The sequence below is a fragment of the Anas platyrhynchos genome, chromosome 1 (assembly GCF_047663525.1).
Source record: "Anas platyrhynchos isolate ZD024472 breed Pekin duck chromosome 1, IASCAAS_PekinDuck_T2T, whole genome shotgun sequence".
Lineage (NCBI taxonomy): Eukaryota > Metazoa > Chordata > Aves > Anseriformes > Anatidae > Anas > Anas platyrhynchos.
Genome location: NC_092587.1, coordinates 35,814,297 through 35,838,436, shown reverse-complemented (window position 1 = coordinate 35,838,436; position 24,140 = coordinate 35,814,297). Strand labels below are relative to the sequence as shown.

Below are 24,140 nucleotides of genomic sequence, written 5' to 3'. Positions count from 1 at the left end.
AGGAAGCGTTTTTAAAAGAATAAGCTACACAGAGCAATAAATTTGAGGCTTACAGACCTCAAACGCTTTTTTCAAGTAACCTTTTATTCTAATATCACCTTCAACAGGTCAGAATATGAAAAGACTTTTCTGAACTGATATGTTCAGAATCAGGATATGGAGCCTGATTTTCCTAGGTGTCAAGTGCTTGCATTGTCATGAACTTCCTTGGAAGGCACAAGACCACAGAGAGCTGTCAGTTACACTAAAGAAAAAAATCCTTTAATCCCTTCTATAAAAGACAAACCAGTAACAACTGCACGTTATTTGCACAGCAAAGTCTAAAAGAACCCTGAATTTAAAAGTTAATCCTTAAAATCTGGCTGCTGTGGTTAATCACATGGTGTGCCTGCAACAATGCTGAAACAAAACCTCCATTAGTTTGATACTGGGGTGTATTTCACACTTCACAAAACATACTTAAGCTAGCTTTGGCAGACAAATTCTGTGTGCCTAGGAGTGACTTCTGCACAGCGTAGATTACCTGCTAATACACATTTCCTGGGTACTGAGCAGTGAGTGGTTAGATTTCGACAAGGAAACACGATTTCTCTCTGATTAGCTGCCATTTGCAGGGGCAAAAGAGAATCTGAATGCATGGAAAACACCGCGTGGTAGCTTTACCTCAATTTGTGCTTGTTTGTGCTTTAAAATAAAAAGACAGCTATCCTGTTATTTTCAGTATGTTACCAATTGCTAGGTTAATTTTGCTACGAGGTCTCCTCTGTCTGACATGGGGAGATGCCAAGTGCTTCGTTGGATCCCTTTGGTGTAGGCATTAGAGTGTCAACTGAATAGCACTGAAAGTCACTTCTGGAAAGGACTCACTCTCCACTGGAACTTCTCAGAAGAAAGAGAATCCCTGCAGACTTGAGGTTCCCTGATCTTGCAGCCTCCCAAAAAGCCGTACTGATCCAAGTGAGGGGTTGAAGGAACCGGTTTTACACACACAGCCCCTGACTCACATCACACCATGCTCTTAACAGCTCTTATTTGCTTTGTGGAGCAAGCACTACAGCGTTATCACCCAGACTTGGTCAAACAAGAGGGTAAAGTTTTCCTAGGCGGTGTGACACAACCCCACAACTTGCTGCTCTTAAGGAAAAATGGTTAAAGGGAAGGGGAGCGAGATACTGTATGAGGTCTCACCTCTCACCCAGCTCCCCACATCTACTCAGTCCCTTGGTGAGGGAAACTCGGCTCATGAACCTGTTTGGAAATTAATTCTGGAGGAAGAGAAAAATGAGCACAGCTTCCCACGAAGTTAGCAAAACAAGGTCCAAGCAGCACAAGAACTGGTTCACGGTCAGTGTGTAAGATGTTTAAGCAGCTTCAAGCTGCTCTCCCCAACCACTGACTTCCTGACCCACTCACGCAGTGTGAGCCAAGTATCCTACAGCAAGGCTTATGGATTCTGGGTTGGCTGCTTCATAAAAACAAGAAGTTAAAGGCATTTCCACACAGAACTGGAAAGACAACACACCCTAGTTCCTGTTGGAATCCTTTACATTACTGTGCGGTATGAGAAGAGTCTGCACTCACCTAGAGAAGATTTTTAAGTGCTCTCTGAGAAAATTAGTAAGGCAAAAACCCAGTATATAGAAGTTTGAATATAAGGGTCGGCTCCAGAAAGGAATCCAGATCTCAAACACAGTTATGTGGGTTTTGGAAGAGGACATCTAACAGCCTCAGAAATTCAACATGCACTTGGACACACACACGATTTTTTTTCACCCTGAGCTGACAACCTGCACAGGTTAGCTCTGCACCAGAGTGGAGCCAAGCGTGCATGCTTCTGCCAACTCTAGTCCATAACGCTTCTGCAGTCAGAGGACATCTCCCCTGCAACCAGAGCCAGCTAACACAACAAACTGCCGGCTCTCTGGCGAGGGACAGCTGTGGTTTCTATGAGATAAGCACCAGCCGAATTTTGACTCGGAGCCCGCAGTGAAGAACAGCAGTATGGGAAAACCCCTGCTTGAAATGACATGGATGACCACGTGCCTTCATGGTATTACCAAGCCACAAAGGCCCCTGCATTCCAAAACTTTCATACACTTTCATATGTCAAGGGAGATGCTTATCCAGTGAGTATTTTAAAATTACAGAACTGCGAGTGCCATACTGTGCTTCTGCACTCACAAGTATTGCCTTTATTAATCTTCCTCATCAGACTTAATGTTTAACATTTTCTGCACTGCTTCATGCATTTGCCTGTAAGTGGTGTGTTTAAGAGCCACCCTGCAGTATGAAGCACATTGCTGTAAAGGATCAAAGTCATGCAGCTGACTGGATGTGACAATAAAGCCACACATCCTCGCTGGGAAAGGAAGCACGGCTATACAGGGAAGGCATGCAGAAGATACTGAAACTCAGCTGGATGACAAACTTGAATATTCTGTTATTTTATTCAAAACTGCCTTCCTGTTTTGAGGTACTTTTACTGATACTATAAACCCAGCAGCTTTCCTTAACAGCTTCTCAGTTTACTGCTACCCCGGAGTACAATTAAAAGGTAGGAATCCAACTTGCTTCCTATCATCTCGCTGCGAAGAACAAACATTGTCATTTGCATGATCCAGCTAAGACATGTAACCAGCCTCTTACAATAACAAAGAACTCGAAAGGAATCCTGTTTGCCAAAGATGGAAGTGGTAAAAGCAGCGAAGAGGAGGAAAAAAATAGCATCCTTTGCTCTGACACTGGCTGTTGCTTACAGCTGAACTCTAGGTTATCCGTGAACTTTAAAATCATTTTTTTCCTTTTAAAACACAAAAGATTACACTAAACAGAAGAACATTTTGTATGTTTGCTTATAAACCACAAAGTTCTTAGTCTCGTCACTCTTACATAACTGCTGGGTGAAAAAGAAAATAACGATGAAGTTTCCTCAGGTCAGATATTTGCAATGACCAAGACATTTCACTCCTTTCGCTTTAGCCTAGAAAAGACTGGTGTGATTAGGAGGAAGATGGATTTGATCTGTTTTTCCTAACACAGGACTTTCTGAGGTTTGCTTTACCTGGAGGTAAGCGGTCTGCTGAAGAGTCCTTTGGTCTCTGCAATAACATAGAGAAAAGGCCTGCACACAGGTTTTTCACAAAAGGTACTCGTGGGTTATTCCAAGCACGAGGACTGCCAGTCTGAGCCATTCCAGAGAATTACTTCTGTAGAAAGAAACCACCTTGCTTCCAAAAACCATCCCTAAATCCCACTCCTTATTGGAAATCCTCTCCAATATCACATAAAAGAGCCAGGGAGGAGTACGCAACGAAGGCAAGCCAAACCATGGAATCAAGAGCCAGCTGCCTGCTCTAAAAGAAAGCAGGACCCTTTGAGGTTTATAAACTCATTAAAGATGTATCAGTCCATTTTTATCTCTGCCTTGTGATCTGAACGGTCAGTGGAAAGCAAGCATTCATACATGTACTCCTGCCAGACGCAGCGTGCTGCTGAGGACAGCTAACCCACGAGCTCCCTGGCCAAAGCAGCCCAGCGCAGGGTCCTGCAGCACTTTGGTGCAGGGCAGAGGGGGAATGGGGTGACCTCTGCACTGCACAAATGCACAAGCCTGGGGGAAAACGTAACATCAAGACTCAGTCACCAGGAGTTCTCCAGGACTGAGTTCAAAGGCAGGCTGCCTTCTCTAGCTGGGCAGGCTCTGGACTGTCTGGGGCAAGAGCTAGAAGCGTGCCAAACGACTGTGCTGCACAGTACCTCAGAAAGTGTGGGATGCTGGCTCTTCCCTCGATGACCAACAAACCCAAAGCAGCACAGCCTCAGGGGCAGCAGCAAGGCCACCAGCATCCAGCACCAGCGGGAAGCAGAGGCAGGGGCCTGGAGATGCCACCAGAGCACAAATTTCAGATGATGCTCCTGCTGTGGTCCCTTCCATGAACAGCCTGGGCTGCTGCTGGCCACAGAAATGCTGGGTTATTTACTGAACTTTTCAAAACTTTCAGGTCCTCCTTTGTTCTAAGCAGGCAAGGCTGTTCTCATACCATTTTCTGACTCAAGCGACCCAAGGTCAGTGATAGCATCAGCCCCATTTAACACTGGAAAGTCCTCCAGTATCCGTTAAAGGGCAACAAAAAACGCAAGCGGTTTGCAGGCAAATGAACTGCTGAAGCCTGGTTTCCTATGGTCTCACACGTGACCTTGTCATAAACTGCACGGGATGTTCACATGGATGGCTACAAAGGGGCAAGTCAGGGCTGAAATTCATTCCCTTTGTATGGGCTAGGAAACCCATACAAAGTGGATTCCCTGACACTGATGATGGTGAAGATGTTCTAAGCTTAGGAGAAGGAAGGGAAGGACTGCAAAAGTCTTGCTTTTGTTAAAAAAGAAAAAAAAATAGATCTAAACATGGACAGTCTTGTTTGGAGATGCTACCACCACCAGCAAATTGGGACACTTTTTGTGTTCTTCACCCAAGCAACAACTGACTTCGAAACAGCTGCACACCACAGTCAAAGCTCTGCCTGTCACACAGAGACAGCACAAAACCAGCTGTATTTCTGCCATCCATGCTTGTACTCGCTCCATCCCCAAACAGCTTTCAGCTTCCCCCAGTACTAACCAAGGACTCTCCAAATACACGACAGATAAAATGACTTTGCTACTGCTAGAAAAAGTGAGTTTCAGACAGTCAGAAACTCTTAGCAGCTTATTGTAAAAGACTATTGTTACATCAGTAGCATGGACACAAAAGAACAAATGCACCTCATGCACCTTTGCAAATTGTGCAAGTATTCAAATAAAAACAGAAAACAATTTATTTTGCTTAAGTGAATTAACTTTCCCCTCCCAGAGACCAATATAAGATGACAGGTCACCTCAAAAATGAGTAAGTCATATCATTAACATAGAACACTTTTGAAACAGAAGAAAGACACCATCAAGGCTTGGGGCAAAAGAACAAACAGGAACTGAAGAACAAGACCTCCTTGTAAGGAGAGCTTTAATTTTAATTGCATATCTTTTGCAGCACAGAAGGGGAGAGAATTTGAAACGAGAGCTATGATTGCATGGGCACTTGCTAAGTAGGTCTGTGTATTCAGTTGCGCAGAATAATAAAAAAAAAAGCTCAAGAGATAAGCACTTCAGCCTGCCTAAGGCTTGGACACCTTCCCAGAATTCAGGTCATAAGCAAAGACTCTCATAAGCAACGGAGGGTGCCAGAGCAAACACTTCATGCAACTGGTCTGTGTTTGCCTGTCTAGCCAGAAGTTAAACGATGCACTTTATTTTTCTAACTGGCAAACAGGCAATACAAAAGTGCAGTCAGTGGACAGCAGCTTTACAAATTTCTCTCACTCACTTTCGCACAGTATCATTGGATGTCAACATCCAAGCTTTAAAAACTGCTATCCATAAGGTGCTCTGCTGGGTTAAGTCAGAGGAAAAGAAGTCCTGCTTTCTACACTTACTTTCTGACAAGCTCTGCAGAGGACAGCCAAAGCACCCTGAAGCCTGCTGGAGAAAAGCAGCTGGGCTCCTGCCTAGCTGCACTCTGATAACAGGCACTCCAAAGTCTGCCTGAAACCCCATCTAAGCTCTGAAGAATATTCCTCACATCCTTCAAATATAGCCAAGGGACTAGTGTCAGACAGGGCTTGCTACACTTCAGCAAGGACAAATATTTTAACAACTTGTCCATTATCAGCAACAGTCTTCAAGCATCATGGACAAGCAGTCAGAACTGAGGGACTTACAGTTAATCATTACCCACCACATCGTTGTTTATGAATAGGCTTGCTTAGTAAACGTCTGGTAAGTGGTATTAGTAAATACCATCTGAAAAGCATTTGTGTGCAATGAGGGATATTTTGTGACCTCTTTAGGCATCACAGCCATGAAGACAGATTTCAAAGAACGAAATAATAAAGGTTGCATTGATGGTATCAGCTCAAAGCCAGTCCAGCCAGTCCTGAGAGTGAAAGAAAACAAAACAGGCAGTGGAGGAAAAGATGACAAAAACCAAAACCACACCACCACCACACCTTTCCCTATACATAAGGTGCTCTCGTACACGTCGCTGTCTGTGCAGCACAGGCTCAGGGCTCCCACCACATCAGGTCACCATTTGACTTCCCCGCACCCCTTCAGCGCTCACCAAGCCACTACCACCACCAGCCTGGATGAGGCTGATGGCCCACAGCGCCCAGTTTCCAGGCAAATCTTTGCTCCAGTTGCCAGCAGGAGCTCCCAAAGCCACCCTTCTGGGTGCTGCTCAGCTCCTAGGCCTGCTCTCACCACACGGACAGGGCCCCGTGTCCTGCCTGCTTGGCCAGGCCATTTCCCCCGGTGTCCCTGCCCTGATCGGGACAGGCCATCTGTCCCCACAGGCAAGACACACACGTGCTCTTCCAGCCCGATAGCTCCTTGCCCCATTTCTCAGCTCTCAATAAAACACCAGGGCCTTCACTATTAAACTCATCTATGGGGCTGAGCTCAGGGACGATTAAGAAAGACACTGCCTTCAATCTGCCAAACGTTCCCAGGTCTCAGCGGTGTCAGCCAGGGCTGGGTCCCTCTGTTCCTGCCCGTGTCACCCAGCCCGCTGGTAGCAGCCCGTACTTGCTCCCTGCTTGTTTTAACAAAGTACCTGGGGCAGACTCACGCAGTTGTCAAAGGGAGATCTAAGGGAACAAGGAAGGGAGGGAACATCTCATGTCTCCTACAATAAAAACAAGCAAAGTAAGAAACTAGATCTAATCTGTGAAAATAATGTGCTATCACTTGGTGTGTTTTGTTAAACTTGGTATTATTCTTACACTGATAGCATATACAGCTACAATATTCCCCCTGATCCTGACAATACTCATGCCTCACTCATCTGAGTCCTGTCCTAGTTTCCATCTTCAGTCTTCCAGGAAAAAAATAATGAGAAAAAAAAAAAAAAAGACGGCAATGTTGCCTTACAGCTTGACCAGAAGCTCATCAAGTGATGCTGTCCCTTTTAAAATGAGCAAAATAAATGATTAAACAGTCGGGGTCAACAGGCTCGCATCTCTTTCACTAGAGAAAGGCAGAGGATTACACAGCCTGTTTTCTCCCCTAACAGTGGTCCAACAGGAGCACAGGACCTCTGGCTCTGAGGAGCTTCCTCTTCTCTCACTGTAGCTTCTTTTTCATTCACATTTCTCTTACATCTTTCATTCAGGAAAAGATGCTTCTTTTTTCCTGGAGCAGTAGTGATGTGCCAAAAAGCTGCCAAAAAGCTATATTTATGCTTGTGAAAACACCACTAATTGTCTTGCCATAACCAATAAAAGTCCAGAATAAGAAAGTAATATCATGGCACAAAGTTGATTAATGTAATAATTACCACAGGCAGACAGTTTCAGCTGTACAACTTTTTATGAATTGGCATGAAAACAGACAGTGATGATACTTTTGTCAAGCAGATTAATAAAGCCCTGCCAACTTCTCCTCAGACAAGCAAGGGAACCTACCTGAAGTTTTCAAAGGCAAAAAAAAAAAGACTAGGAGACTCAATTTTCACTAATAGTTTTGTGCTTGCAGTGGGGAAAAAAAATAATTGCTTGATACTGAAGTTATTCAAGGTACAGAAGGGTACTAGGCAATAAAAAGCCACCTTTTGGTGTTGCATAACATTTAAAATGTATTTTAGTGCACTTAAAACAGTACCCTCAACTTTACTCCTTAAATGGATGAACTGGCCTGTAAAACCTGTTACAGGGAACAATTAGGAGAGGATTCCAAAGCCACAGAAAATATGAAGAGCTAGAAATACCCAAATATATTTATTTCTGAAATCAGAAACCTGCAAGGCAATCCATGCTTTACATTGCAATCCTATTTGGTGCCCAGCTTCATCACAGACTGAAGTAGAACCTATTTTTCCCATTCAGTAAATTCTACTGCCTTCTCCTGGCTTACCCCCTTGCAGTATCTCCTATTCATTTAAAACAAACAAACAGACTTTTCTACCTGCTGCTTACCTGAAGCATTTCTACCGAGCATCCAGTTAAGAAATCCGTCCCAACGCTCCAAGGCACGCCTTGCCTGTGCCTTCTGCTGAGGCTCTTCCTCTGGGGGATCCCAAAGCATAGCTCCATGGGGCAAGCCAAGCCCAGACAGGGCTTCCCGAGGTCCCACCCTCACTGCCAGCCTCCCCACCTGCACATTCCTGCACCCCCTCTTGCACCAGCGCTGCTCCTCATGCAACCACACAGAGAGCTGGTTTGAGGAAGGCATTTGGCTTAAAATGAACTTAATTAACCTAAAGGTGCAGTGAAACCACACCCTCCACCTGAGTGATGGCAGCCATGCTCCGAGACAACCCTGGACCTGCCACATTTTGGGTGTGTTGTTGAGATGTTACAGGACGCGATCAGCAGAAGGTTGAGCTGCTCCATGACAATACTCCACATCCTGTCCTGTGAGACATCATTTGTTCTTCTTGGTTCACAGGGTGAATCTTGGAGACCAGAGAACTGGCAGCACCCTTTACAAAATGCCCCAAAAAAGAAGAGTACCATGTTCTACTGAAACATTTTGTGTATGTACATTTCAACAAAAGTAGAGCTGATATACTAGAAAGAAAATACTATATAGTGAATTACAGATAACCTGTGCTGACCAGAATTCAGGGTTGGAAGACTTCTTTGTGTGATTGCATAATGAGCCAGAAAACCCTACACAGACTGTGTGAAGAACAAAGAAAGAACAGAACAAGGGCTACCCAGGGAAGTATGTCTTGGTACATGTTTGAAAGAAAATGGGATCTCATTCCAGCTCAAAGTTTCAGTAGGGCTTTGCCACCCTATTTCGATTTCTTTTTGCTTACCTTTTAAGTATTGGGAACAGTCAGGTCAACATTTGGATTTCCCTAGGAAGGCGGTATCAAGGTTCTTTTAGCAGCATATACTGACGGGATGGGGAAGATTGAGAAAGGATCTCCAGAAATACCCAAACGAGCAGTTATTTCCCGAAGTTATTCCCAAAAGTTATTTCCCAAATCCAGGGAAAGGCGCTGCATTTCTATTGACTGCTCTCACCATGTTGTAACGCTTCATGCCCACAAGATAATGAAATGCCAGTGCTAGTACCAACACTACTACTATAATTATCCTCAAAATAATTAATGTCGCTCTGCTGCCTTTTGTTTCTGCCACAGTTACCACCAAATATGAAACACCTGCAGAAGATGTTTGTTTGTTTTTCTCCTGTATCTTCCACATCTCTCTCTCAAGATGAAAACATATTGGTTATTACCTGTATGAGCGAGATGTTAAACCCAGACGTACCTCATGGAGCACCTGTCCCAAGTTCCTCCTGTAATGTTTTCACAACTGGATTGTGCACTAAAAGCTGTGTGACACCATTACAAGATTTTTCTGCCATTAGCCATAAAAGCCTAGCTAAAACCAAGCTCATTTTTTAACACTGATCCCTAATTAAATTTTGAGAAGGGGGAAAGCAAGGGTGGCATACTAGCATCTTTAAGCATGTGCTTCACCAAGCTGCTTCAGGAGCTATTTCCAGTTATGAATAACAAAGGAGTTTGACATCAACTTCATCTCTTACAGGAAAAATCACCGGGTGTTTGATTTTATTATACGTAATATATATTAGAAATAGCAGGCTATTTCTATTTTCACAGAACACGTCATTTTATCATCTTAAGAGGCAAACGCCTACTTCACTAAAGGTCTATTATCTTCACAGCTCAAAGCCGCATCTCCATCCTCCAGCGGTAACCGGAACTTCAAAACGCCTCGGGGAAGAAATCACCAAATCATTAAAATCAAATATGCTTTGAAGAATGCTTGGGGTCTGTTTTAGTGGGTGGGGAAAGATGTTGCTTTTGATTTTTTTTTTTAATTAAATCAGCTGTGAGTTTTAAAGTTCAGAGCAGCAGAAACTGCTTTGAAGTTTGGCTGCACATAATATCCACCTTTTAGCACAGCATAAACAATCATGTTCGCCCATCTTGAGATAAGCTTGGTATCATGTGAACACGCAACCGAATCAAAAGCAGCTGTCAACTCAGACAAACCCACCAAGTCTCTCCATAAAACAAAATAAGCCGTGACATAATTAATCATATCTAATTATATTGTAATAAAAATATTTCCATAACTAGGCAGACACACGCTATAAGCAGAGGGCAACTGGAAAGCTACTAAACTACTAAAGGCATTTTGTAATTTCTGCTCCATTGCAATGACTTGTGACTTAAACCCCTTGCTGCTCCTACCAAGGCACACCTTAACACCTCCCAGTCTTGGGAGAAGCAGTGGAACAACAAACTGGGTATCTGAAATGCCAGAACTCTTCCTGCGATCACCACGTTAGAGGTCTTTGCCAGAACAGTCCCTAAAGCCCGGCAAGGGGAATGACCCATTTCAGAGTAACCCATTAAGGGGAGAAAATTAAGTCTTCCCTAGAATTCAACTCAGCGGGAGCAATGCTGCTGAGCAGAGGCTTTCATGCCCACGGTTGCCATTAGGACACCCAGCCATGGCAGCTGGAGAACAAACCAAAGACTCCTGATGCGAGTGAGCCAGAACAACGGGGTGCTGCCAACAACTTCATTGACTGAAAACCCAGCTCCCAAATTCATCCTGGGCACAGGTGAGCACAAAGTGTTTCATGACAAAGCACGGGATTAGCCTCCCAAGGAAGCTCATTGTGATTCTGCGATCAAAGAGAAGTCAAACTGATCTGCATTGCACCACCTGCTACGTTTCACAAGAACTTGCTAGATTTTCTGACAGCTGGGCATTTCGATGTGGTCATTGTTTAACAGACAACTTAATGCCCAATCAGAACTTGAGAAAGGTGTATAGCAGGCGTTATTTTCTCTGTATGTTATAACAAACCTGCTGCCACAGTATCAAGGCAAATACAAATGCCCCGTGATTTAATAAACTAAAGAGAAAATCCTGATGCAACGTGCTCTTTGAGCATCCACGCCACTTTGTATTTGACATCCACTGACTTCAGAAGTGTCAGTGGTTTTCCTCTGTGCCTAAATGTCTGGAGTTTACTTAAGATAACGTGCATGCTGTGATCAGGCTTAAGATGGGGGAAACTGCCTATACCATGTGCTGCCTAATTAACGCCAAGCCTAATCCAGGATTTAAGGTCTCACCATGCTAAGTACATCAGCTCTCTGCTTCATTTCACAGAAAATCAAGAATTCAGAACCAGGGTGACAAAAAAGCTGAGATCCCACAGCCACCTCAGGAAGTCCCCCTGCGCACAGGCTTCAGCTAGTGATGAGGACATTCTCCAGATTTGTCTATTTTTTAATAATACACTCTTTTCTCAAGAAAAAAAAAATGCAACTACAGCACAGAGTTTAAAATCTTGTAGAAAATATTTTCTTTAGTCCACTTTAATTAAAACACGGTGGTTTTAGATAAGTTGTATTTTATTTTGCCAATAGTATTCTCTTTGAAAAGCTGTAACATACCTCCTACACAAATCAGGGACCAGCAAGTGCTCAGGAGAGTGGATGACATGGTCAGCTGAACACTAATACCGTTTTTCAAATTCTATGAAAACAAACTTGTTCCCATGAAGGCCTAATCATACCCAAAGCAATATTTTACAGCTGAGATAGGGAATGTTGAGAAAAGGTATTTAGATTTGTCAGCAATGCTGGTACAAACCACTGCAGTGCAAGTAAGTCTCATACTAAAGGGAAAAGGGAAAGTAAGTTGTACCCAGAAGAATAAAACAGGTTTTCACATGGCCAGGACCTTGAAGAAGGAAAAAAATAAAGATCAGAGCATTATGCAGAGGAATAATTCTTTTTATACTGTCAGTCGTGAAGCCCTAAGAAAGAAACTTAGGGATGGCAATTCTTTCTTTATGTAATCCATTCAACTTCAGAGTCAATGGGGATAGAAAAACGCAGTTGTGATATCTCCTCACACTGCCATATGTACATAAGTTAAGTCTCTTACCACTTTGCTGAATCAAATGATAGCTAAAGCAATACAATGGTATTCTAAAAACCACTTTCCCATGGAAATAACTAAATCATATTAGGAAATATAAAAAGGTGCTCCAGTCTTTGAACTCTGCAATGGTCCAGCTCCATGGGAATACCTTTTCTAGCTACTGTGAACCTCACCCTTTCCTACCCTGAGATCCACTTATCAGGATCTCTTACAGCAGTTAAACAGTTTTCATTACATAAAGAGTTGATTAAGACTCCTGTCATTAGTCATCACTCCACACTGCATATTCTTCGAATGGAAAAAAGGTGTGCTCTGAAGTTAAGAAATGGAGGGCCCCTGAATTCCAAGTTAAATATTTGGAATATATTTTAACCTGGCCTGCTAACTCATGCAAGTGCTACAAACTGTCCTTTCCATTATATTTCGCATCCAAATCCACTCACAAAGCCTTATATTTTTTAAACACAGAAAACAAGGTTTGAGTTACAAGGGTACAGTTTATGTACGAAAAGCAATGCAGTGCTAAGTTAGACTCCGCGCAAGCTGGGAGCATCATGACAAGAGGAAGATTTCTTTAATGAAAGATTAAGTTCTCATTTCTAAGTTCTCTTCTGTGGATTACATGGCAGTCTGACCACTGCTCACACCAGGCTGCCTGCACAAACAATGCCCCCATGGCTGTGCATTTGGTGTTCTTCCCGTGCCAGCCTTTGCATGCATGATGCAGCAATCTCTCCAAGCAGGAACTTTTGATTAAATTGTCCATTTGTCCCGACTTTCTTTCAGCAGCAGGTAAGCATTTCTATTTATCATCCTGCAACAAACAGAGCGAGTCTTTCAGGCAGAAGTCTCCTTCCTCCCCCACTCCTTAACCATCAAATATGAATGCAACACCCATCTCCAGCCTTCAGCTGCTAGGGCAGAACTGCCAGGTCCATGCATGGAGTGCTAAGGATTTCAGCAGTTTTGGGGAGCACCACCCATTTTGACATGTTGTCCCTGTGCTGTATCACAAAAGAAAAATCCTTTACTTCAAGAAGTGTAACAAGAGACATACCTGCCTATGCCTACGCTACAGAATCTTTGCATATCTCAATAATAACCTATTAAAAATCGTAATATAATAGTACAAACTACATCTGTCACAAAGTTGGCTGACTTATGCCAATCTCAACAGCACTGGGCTTTGAACTTTCTCATTTCAGGCACTGGACAAACAACGCAGGTCAGTTCTCCCATCTCACAACACTCAACCACCACCTCTTTAGTCTTTTAAGCCGTGCCAAAGAACATGGCAGTTTCTGAATATATAAGCGCTGGGTCGCGCTGAAATCCCCAGCGCAGTTGCTCGAGTTCACACAGCTTTCCCAGATGCTCCTCAGATGAACCGACCGCAAAGATACTTTGCAATTAAGTGATTAGCTCAGAACAAAAAGACTTCACAATCTCAGCTGCTGCATCTATAAGCGAACCCACTAAATCAAGCCCCCGGTGGACCAAACAGCAAGGTCAGCAAGTTTTGCTCGTGGTGAGCAGAATTCTTCAGCAGAGAGGAAGCCAGAAAAAAAAAATAACAATAATAAAAAATAAAACTTCTAAACTAAACTCTTCCAAGCTGGCAGGCTAGTGTGACCCTACGCACATCTATAGGAAGTGACTGAGAGGAAGGTCTCTACAATAAAGGTTATGATCCGTCAGTAAAGGTGTTAAGCTACTTTTGCAGCATTAACAAACGCCATCTGTCCCAAACTTGTCTTCAAAAGGGACAAGCCAAATCGTGACACCCTCTGCTTCAGTGGAAATAAGATTAAGCACTTGCTTAGTTATTAAGCAACGTATCATCCTCAGCCAGAGCAGAATTTGATCTTCAGTTTTTGTCGTTACTAATCTGGCTTTAAAGAGATTGGGTACTGCAAATAGAAACCGGGGGGGCTGCGTTATGGGGAAACGTACAGCACGGTCAGACCGTACAGCCAAGCACTTGAACACACCTACGATGGAGCACAAGAAAAGCAACCCTGACTATGGACAACAGGGATGACTATAAAAGATCACAGACAATAAACATACTTTGTAATTTGCCCCCGAACAGAGAGCCCATGATTTTCTACTCTATTATTGTATATAATTTCTGAAAGAAATGCACTTGCAAACACCATTTTCCGCAATTACGTAGTGTGAAGTCGTCAGCATGTATTTGCCAGGTGAAGAGCGAGACGAAGCAGTGAATAACACCATGGTCAGCACTCCCAGGCAGGCAGCGCTGCCACCCGAGGCTTCCTCTGAGAGGCAGAGGAACCACTGCTGCTTTTGCCATGGTTTTCAGCACAGCACACATTCCTCTGTGCAAGGGAACACAAATTCCTCCCCAGCACACACATGGATGAATAACTAGAAAACGATCTTAATTGCTACATAAATCACATGTGGCTACTTTACACAGCCAAATGTATGGCCACATAGGAAGTACTCTCCTCAAAACTGTCTGAAGTATTTTGTCAACCTTGCAGAAGAGCGAGTACACCAAAAAAAAAAACAAATGAAAGGAGCAATTACTCATCCCGAGTCAATTCATACCTGCCTACAGAAGCGTGCGTGCTTTATTACAGGCACCCAAGCAAATACAAAGCCGTGACAATGGCGCAGTTAGGCAAGTGCTGGGCTGAGACTGGACTGGATGAAAGCACGCTGGGCTAGCTTTAGTCACACCAGGGCGTTCCCCTCAAGTCCGTGGGATACACTGGTTTTATGACCTTTCCTGAAGGTTGGGCTCAAAAGGTACAGAACCATCTCTGTGTAGAAATATTATATATATATATATATCATATTCATTATAAATATTACATATTTTATAATGAATATATTAAATAATAGATGCTGTTTGTATGTAAATAGACCTATATGTATTTTAAAGCACCATTATGTCCACCTGGGAGGAAAAGCCCAGCACACATTGCACAGTCCTGGCCTGTGGGCACATCCTGCTGAAGTCAGCGGAGACTCAGCCGCCTGTCAGTAAGGGGAGAGTTTAACTGGGGAGATTTGTCACTCTGATTTATCTCTTCCTGACACTTACGTTGCTTGGCTTGGTTCACAAGTATATTGTCACTGGCAAATGCTGCATTACAGATCCATTGCTTCATCTGAAATCCTCTGTTAATCGGTTTACTCAGAGCTGTTAATCCAACACTGGTGCCACTGCCATTTCACACAAGGGACAATGCGCACCATCCAGTTTTACTTCGTTTATTCTTCATATTTCTGCTCTTGCCATGGCTAAATATTAGCCATTAAGAGCCTCTTTGTTTTTTCTGCTGTTTTTCTTATACACAGGTCTACAGCTGAAATAAAAACTTACGGAAACGAGGTACCAAATCTTCCTTTTCCTTCCTTAAATAACTGCTGGTTGTTTTGGTTTTAATCTACTTACTGTATTCAGATGATCCTGAGCTCAGTTGCTCTGCAGAGCATTTCCCTGAATTCACCAGACTCCCCAACTTAAACAAAATTCCTCGCATCTTGCACATCCATTCAGATGTCTAAACAAGCTGAAGTCTAAATACTCCGGACCAGGAGGTACACAGGTCCTCATGCTTCCTGATGTCAGTAGAAGTTCAAAGCTCCAGCAGTTCTGCTCTTAAATAAAGCCTCGGTTTTAACCCACACTCAATTGCATTTCTGTAACCTGGATCTCCAAGCAGCCACACATAGCTGCTGCCCTGCCAAACTCAGGTGAATCACAGCCTTTTTTTCCCCAAGGACAATGACAAAAAAAAAAAAATCTTAGTTTTTATCTGGTGATTTTCAAACGAATGTCAGCAACTAAGCCGGCAGCACATTCCTGGTGCTCTAAAACCTTATGTTGGCAGAGAAGAAACTGCTCGAGGCGTGCCTAATACAGTGTTAATACAACAGACTGAAGAAAAAAGTGAAAAGGGTCACCTAGCCTGGATAATACCTGCCGGTGCTGCTGTACAGGGGACACAAATTGCTCAACTCGTGAGATGTCTCAGTGACTTTACCTCCTCCGGGGACAGTACAGCACATTAAGCCATCTCTCCTGAACTTGCGTCTTAATTTGTGTGTTAGTAGTTCGCAGGAGCAAAACAAGGGCTGTGGGTTTACTCTGGCAGTGACGCAGCCTTAAAGCAGACACGATCTCTACCCGGCTCATTGCTCTGAGCCTCAACTTTCAAGTATTTTAGCTGCGACAATGTTTATCCCATAATATTCACCGACTGCCAAATGGATTAAAAAAAAAATAGAAAGAATGAAACACATTACTGGGTATTTTTAGCTTTATTTTTTAAATAAGCTTCGTGACTACGCGTCAAACACAACCCCAACCTTTTTGGCTCCGAACAAAGCCTATAATTAGAAAGCTCGTTTGTTCTGGTCGTCAGGAGAGACATTTTCCCTGGGGAATGCCACGGAAAGGAAACCCAGAAAGAGTCGTAACGGCCAAACAAGATGAAACTTATTAATAATGGCCATTGGTAACAAAAAACTATGCTAACTGCACTTGAGTGGCTACAAACAGCATTTACCCGATTTCTTCCAAAATGGCATGCTTTTCCCTCTATTCTTCTAAATGAAATGCCTCAAGCCATTGTGCAACTTCACACTGGACAGACCTAAAAAAAGGGTTTCTGGACCCAGAAGTTGGCCTGTTTTTTCACACAGACACCAGCTCACCCAGAGCAAAACGCAAACCTCCTCATCTGACAGCGGAGTCGCCTTGCTGGGCTCGCAGGGACAGGACTTTCACCCACTGCCTCTTGCTCTCCCTTCACATTCCCTCTGCTCGTTTCTATCCAGCTTCCGTCTCCAGCTTTTTTATTAATTTCCTGTCCCACCCTCATCACCACACCTGCAAATCCCACTGAAACGCAGGCAACTCTGGCAAGGCAGGGGGCAGCGCATTAAAATGTGCGGCAGCAGATGTGGGTGCAGGAGAAGGGCCCAAAAAGAAGGTATATAAACTGTAAAGACCCAGTGCAGAAAAGGGAAGAGAGAGGAGAAATTGGGCTTCAAAAGGGGAAGGACCAGCGCTGAACACAAGGCAAGCAGCATGGTCTGAGGAGCAGGAGGGAAGTGCGCAGTTCTGGAAACCGCCATGAGAAGCGGTGACATTTTTCTTGCAAACACCTCTAGAGTCCTGTGCAAAATGGTGAAAAACACAACCCTCACAGCACTGCCTGCTGCTGAAGCAGAGTTTCCCCAAGCACCACCGTGTGCTCTCTCACAGGCCCCTCATGAGCAAGGGCACAGAGCTCTCACCTGGGGTGTCCCTGGGTGTTTCAGTGACCTGGATGGAAGACAGGAGCTTAGCACGGCTGGGACTGACCCAGATGCCCAGGGCAGCACCTGAAAAGCCCCCAAGCTGCGTGAGAAAGGAGGAGAAGTATCTCGAGGACTTACATCAACACTACTCAAAGTGGGAGAGCACGGGGAACTGGCATGTGGAAGGGAAGTGGCGAAGAGGCGGGCAGGAAGACGCGCTTCCCTGCAGCACCCGGCAGGGCTTGCAGGGGCAGGCAGGGCTGTTTTCACTTTTCCTGAAAGGATGGGGGTGGGCGGGAGGAGGGAGAGGGGTCAGCTTTCAAAAGTTTGCAAAACATCTTTTGGTATTTTCTCTAGAGGGAATGGACCATTTCCAAAGGCCTGCTCGTACAGCAGCACGGGTCTGATCTTGCTGCAGCCCATGCGCACGGCCAGCTTCACCGCACACGAACAGTGCCTAGCAGGTCAAAAACATTTGCAGTTCCTCCTTTCTCATTTAGTAAATGAGTCACTGCAAACACGAAACGGGGCCACGCGGAGCTAATCCAGCCCCAATGCTTGCATTTACAACAGCCACAGAAGGCACAACAAACCTTAAATAAAACTGAACTCCCAGGGATGCCACAAAGCAACCTGCGCTTTAGGCACTTTGCCCTCAGATTAAAGCACTGCTTGCTTAATATTCCTTTCACAAGATCTTCTTGCACCGACCTCATCATTTGTGTTAGAAAATTAGCATTGAGTCTCTTGCTTGATGAACCCCTGATTGCATTTACTTCTTTCCTCCCCCATGTTTTACTGTAGAAAAAAGGGCAAGGATGGAGTAGGTACAAGTCACCTATTGCCAGGGTTACACATTCAAAGGAGATTTTTACTGGGAAGGGGAAAAAGTCACTTGTATTTGAGGTGATACAGGCATGGTAATTCAAGTTTGAGATCTATCTGTTTCAAGCCTGTGTCTTTAACTGCGTGAGGCTACAAACATTGGATTGCTAACCCTAATTTGTCCCGGAAACAAAGAGAAAAAAAAAAAAGATTTGAGGAGGTGTGTGAGTCCACTGGACCCACTGAACTGCCAATAAAATGGAGTTCAGCAGGAGAGGACAGCAAACAGCACACCTCAGCCCCAAAACACCACGCTGCCTGTCATACACCACAATGATTTTCATGCTTCCCTCTTTTTAGAAGTGGTGGAGAGAGAGGAAGAGACAAATCTTTCAACACCCTGCAGACGATTAGGCTTCTTTGGCAAGGCCCAGAGGCACTATTACAAGATATTTACATCAGAATTGGTATCAATCCACTCATCCTGTCTCAGCTGTAGAAACTGCAATACGTAAGTAAGACCAGCCCGCCCCATTAAACAGGAGCCGAGATTTCATAGAGCTACATCTTTTCTTTGGAAATCTTTACAGAACAAGTCCAAAAGCTACCAGCATGTTTTTTTCCACAGGCACAGCCGCAAGATGTAAGTTGTAACCACTTTTTTCCCCTTTTAGAAAAGGGGAAAGAGGGATTTAAGACAGAGAAGGATAAAGTAATTGCCACTACTTTGTCTTCTGCAGGAAAAAAAGAAAAAGAAAAAAAAAAACAGCCTGCAAAACTTGGTATCTGTATGGTTGAGAAAGACACAGAAACAATAACTAATAGCTCCCCTCTTTCCTCTTTGCTCAAGGGGACATAGTATGCATTTTTTGACTAAACCTCAAATACAAACCAAGAGTAACATCCTCATGCATACAAAGAGCCTTATTATGATTGTTATTGCTGGAAGGGGAAACTCACTCTTACTGGCCACATGACTGTTGAAATCTACATTCAGCATTGTTTGGGGGATTTTTTCTTTCTTCTGTAACTCGGCAGCACAGTGCAACCGGCAATAACTTTACAACTCGAAACATTTAGCTGAGCGTTTCTGACGCTGCGGAGTCAGCAATACGGATGAATTTGTTCCAGGCTACCCAATATGTACTTAAGCACATATCCCGCAGCATCTTACCACACTATTCTTTTGGGAAACATTACTAGAGCAGAATATCAAATTTTAGTTTTTTCCATCCCCCTCGACTGGGAACTTTAACATCACACACAGGGATTTACATGTTACCTAACTTGTGTTTAGTAAGACAACTCACGTCACAGCTTTACAAAGCAAAGACACGAGTGTATTTTAGGACCTGAACCAAGACCTGGGCCCCATCACATTCCATAGTACAACAACCACACAAAATACGGCAGCAGCAAGCTATCTGTTCTCACAGTACTGAGACACCGCAGTCTTCCTCAGCAAGCAGAAGAAACTTTACTGTAGTCTTCTAATAATTAGTGGGGACTTATAAGAAGGATGGAGAAAGACTTTTTACAAGGGCTTGTAGCGATAGGACAAGGGCTAATGGTTTTAAAATAAAAAAGGGGAGATTTAGATTCTATGCTATGGGGAAATTCTTTACTCAGAGAGTGGTGGATGCCCCATCCCTGGAGGTGCTCAAGGCCAGGCTGGATGGGGCTTTGGGCAGCCTGGTCTGGTGGGAGGTGTCCCTGCCCATGGCAGGGGGTTGGAGCTGGGTGGGCTTTAAGGTCCCTTCCAGCCCAAACCGTTCTGTGATTCTCTACATGGGCCAGGTGGGGGCCAACCATGGCCAACCAGATCAGAAGACGGAGGTCAAGGATGCTTGGCAGGACTTGCCAGCTTCCAGTCACCGGGGTTCACAGGAAGCTGAAAACCAAAATGGATGAGAAAGCGACGGCCTTGAGGAAGGGTGCAGCGAGAAGTGTCCTGGGGAGGCAGCACCGACCTGGTGAGGCGCTGGCCCCGGGTCTGTTTGCACAAGGCGCCCGGCTCAGGTGTAGGCACAGGGTGCGCCCAGGCTCTCTGCCAAACTCTGCAAAGGGAAGCAAAGCTCAAGAAAGCTCCGTGCACTTCCTTGAATGGGAGCAGGAGTTTCCTGGGGGGTGGCCAGAGGGCCGAAGTTTTAAGCAAATCACAGACGGGGAGTAAGTTGGAGAACCTCGGAGAAACAAAAACTAAGGTCGGCTTTCCGCAGCACAACATAACCTAGAGGAAGGGCTGGGGGCAACAATGAGTCTGGAGGCTTAGCCAAGTTTATAACGTAGTCTCCATGGTTGTAGACCAATGCAGCGAGGAAAACAAACACGGAGTTTGTACAGGGAAATAAACGCCGATCAGGCACAGGTCACAGCAGGGGAAGGAGCCAGCACACGGAGCACAGGCTCGGTAGCCTACAGCTTCTGAACACCAAACCCATCTCCAGAATGGGATCCTGTGCTCGGGGAAGGGAAAAGCGAGAGGGCCCGGGCTGTTTCAGCTACAGAGGCACCAGGTTCACCCCTGCTGCTTTCGCTCCCGCTCCCTGACAGGAGCCCGACCCATTTTGTGCTCCTGAAGCCAGTTCTGCTCCTGCCCAGCGCACCAGCACTGCTCACCCCGCCTGCAGCCCTACAGGTCGTCCCCTACAGCTCCAACACCGACCACGGAAAAGCTTGGGAGTTGTTTTTTTGTTGTTGTTCAGCTTTTAACCACTTCTTCACCCCAAACACCCCTCGCAGCCCATCCGCGGAGCCCGGACGCTTAAACCAAGTCGCTGTAAGGCGGCGGGGGCCCTTCCCCGTCAGCAGGAGAAGCTGCCAGCCTCCAGAAAGCGCCGGGGACACGAAGGGGAGGGCAGCAAAGGGCAGCCCCGAGGCGCGGGCAGGGGCTGTGGGGCGCCACGTGGAGCCCGGCACTTACTTGCGGGGCGGCGCGGGTCTTGCCCGGCGGCCTCCTGAAGAAGGAGGTGCGGGCGGTGAAGAAGAACTCCTCGGACTCCTCCTCCTCCAGGCTGCTGTAGCCGCTGCTCATGCTGCTGCTCCAGGTCATCGGCGGCTGCCGCCGGTGCTGCTGGTGCTGCTGGGGCCCGGCGGCGGAGAGCGCCGTGCCGGCCGCCGCATGGGGCCCCGCCGCTGCCGCTCCTCTCCCAGCGCCGCCGGGCCCGGGGAGCAGCAGCAGGAGGAGGAGGAGGAGGAGGAGCCGCTGTGGAGGCCTCTCCCTCCCTTCCTGCAGCACAAGTTTCCGCGGGGCAGCGCCGCTCCAAGCCCCAACAGCCGCCGACGCCTCCTCCCGGCCGGCCCTGAGGGACGTGGGGGATCCGCCCGGCCCCGGGGGCATCCCCCGGGGGTCGGGGCTCGGGGTCGGGGGCTGGGGCTCAAAGCAGCGAGGCCGGAGTGAGGCGAGAGCCCAGGAGCGGGCTGGAGGCGGCTGAAGCCCCGTCACCGTCACAGAATCACAGAATTTCTAGGTTGGAAGAGACCTCAAGATCATCGAGTCCAACCTCTGACCTAACACTAACAGTCCCCACTAAATCATATCCCTAAGCTCTACATCTAAACATCTTCTGAAGACCTCCAGGGATGGGGACTCCACCACCTCCCTGGGCAGCCTGTTCCAGTGTCTCACAACCCTCTCAGTAAAGAAGTTCTTCCTAATATCCAACCTAAAACACCCCTGGCGCAACTTTAGCCCATTCCCCCTCGTCCTGTCACCTTTACATGGGAGAACAGGCCAACCCCCACCTCACTACAGCCTCCTTTAATGTACTTATAAAGAGCGATAAGGTCGCCCAAGCGCTTCTCGGCCCCCTCAGCGTGTTGATCACAGTGTAATAAACGCAGCTAATAAATAATTGTAACAAATGATTGCCTTTCTTGCTTTATTCCCCCGGTGACATTTGAGTTCAGACTTTGCAGGCAGTGCTTGAGCAGCAGTAACCCGGCGGGGATGGGCGCGCAGACCTCGGGCAGGAGGAATGCATGGCCCCGGGACACGATGCGCAGCGATGCCTGTGAGGACTCGGCAGAGATGAGATAAGCGCAGGGATGGCAGGAATATCCAGAACCGCGGCTGGAAAACGTGTTTTAAAAACATGGGAGTTCTGGGATGGTGCAGGGCATAAATCAAGCTCGGTTACTGGCGGGGGAAGTGGCAGACAATGCCCGAAGGCCACGTCGCTCCGTAATTACCTGTTTCAGGGCTTCTCATATCTTCCATTAATTTATCTAGCGCTGGTCGCTGTCAGAGACAGGATACTGGCTTTAAGGTACGGCTTCCTAAGCCCACACAGCTGCCCGAAAAAGCAGGCTTGCCTTTCCTGCAGGCCCTCAGCCCTGCGGTCCCAGCACCTGCCCTGTGCTGGTGATCCCATGGGGGGACGTGAGTCACAAGCATGGCCTGGAGTGGGGTCTGCAGCCGAGGCAGGGCTGGCTGCACCTCTTGGCTGCAGCATGGCCTTGGGTTAGTTTAAATGGGTGTGAAAGTGTGTTTTTGCCAAGCCCTGGTCTGCTCCAGCGCTTCGGCTCCCATGGCCTTGGCACTTGGCCATGGATGCGGCTGGGATGCCATCGGCTGACGGCTCCTTTCCCTCTCCCCCTGTCCCCATTGTGCTGGCCCTTCTCAAACTCCTCGCCAGCTGCATGCGGCTGATCCAGTCCCCATGCCCCAGTGGGGTCAGTTAGGTGCTCTTCCCATGCTGTTACACCATACACATCGATCAAACCACCTCAGCACCAGCAAAACAACTCACGCCTAGCGCTAAAAGCAGTTAGTGTGGCCAGGGGTACTGAATCCTTACTATCTCATCAACTCGGATTGGTCTTTGTATTGAGCTTGGCATCTGGCATATTGGAATATAGCACAGCTTTTAAAAACAACTAATTAAGTTTAAGAGTGTAGATGTGAATGTGTCAGATCTTGAGCCTGCTTGTTGGCACTGGAAAGCTCCACGGTATTCAAGATAGCTTTGAGTTGAATGCCAAGTTACTTGAATGCAACTGGTATTAAAATGCTTGCTTGAAACAAATGAGCTTTGTGCTATCTGGCTTGCTGAGACCAGACCCAGGCCAAAAGGCAGTCCCACTACGGATCTGCTGGACTTGCCTCTGAACCTGTCCAAAACCCACTGACCCCAGCTTTTGGACCTTTGGGGTGTAAGGCCCCTAACTATGATCATGATCAAGGTGAAGGTTTTAAGTGAGTTGGGTGCACTGCAGGACGGGATTTCTGTTTTCCATCTACAAAGGTGTTTTTAAATGTTATCCACTGGCACACTTGACCGACACCCCAGCAACAAAAGGCATTGTGTGCATAGCCTGTTTGCTTAGCCACAGCCTCAAAACCCATCGTGTGTGGGTGGACCGTCGAGCTCGCTAAACGGACTGCTGAGACAATAATCTGCCACAAGGGAGCTTCAGTCCATCTGTGCAGTATCAGTTGCAAGTCCTGGGCTCCAATTTATATGCTCTTGGGCAGCAGGGCGTGACATTCACCTTGTCTGTGAAGCATTGTTTCTGTTGATGACACTGGAAGATTTACAGTGCAGTTTTCTCCAGCTGCAGTGAAAACTGTGGGGGGAAATACATGTAAGTTCTTTTTTGATATATCTTCGTATATGAATTCACTCCTCAAATAGAGCTCAGTTTTTAGCCTACTAATTTTGACAGTGTCCTCTTATTTTTTTTTTTTCAGATGTGACACTGAATCAAAAAATTCATATGACAGTCCAAACAGAAGTGATGCCTTTCAAATTTGAGTTGCTTGGTGCTTGCAATAATGTATGCAAATCCTATCAAGTATTTTGCAAGACTGCTACTTAAAAATTAATTGGTTTCCCTATTCTACTTTACAGGTATATTTCTTGTAATGAATTTTAAACTAATCCAGGTGATCTCAGTTTGCAGAACTGTCATTTCAGTATAGTGCTTTCTAGTCATAGCTAAAAGACTCAACATACAGAAGTACAAATATGACCCCACAGACTGCATTATTAGGACAGTAATTCAGCTTAATGAAGCTCAGATAAAATCTGCTAATTTATCAGGCCT

General features: G+C 45.8%; 1 protein-coding gene across 3 annotated transcripts in view; it reads right to left on the bottom strand.

The window, feature by feature from the left end:
• Nucleotides 1-24,140, bottom strand: part of RASSF3 (Ras association domain family member 3) — a 91,698-nt gene that overhangs the window by 29,926 nt on the left and 37,632 nt on the right. Inside the window, exon 1 of one of the 3 annotated variants that reach the window (XM_027456361.3) lies at nt 21,016-21,312. The exons of 1 other annotated variant lie outside the window; for it this stretch is intronic. In XM_027456361.3, the coding sequence (XP_027312162.1) occupies nt 21,016-21,144 (129 nt within the window). In that variant the 5' untranslated portion in view covers nt 21,145-21,312. Of the gene's footprint in view, nt 1-8,009; nt 8,034-21,015; nt 21,313-24,140 lie in introns of those variants that run through there. One more of the 3 variants, XM_072034477.1, reaches the window with a different exon arrangement.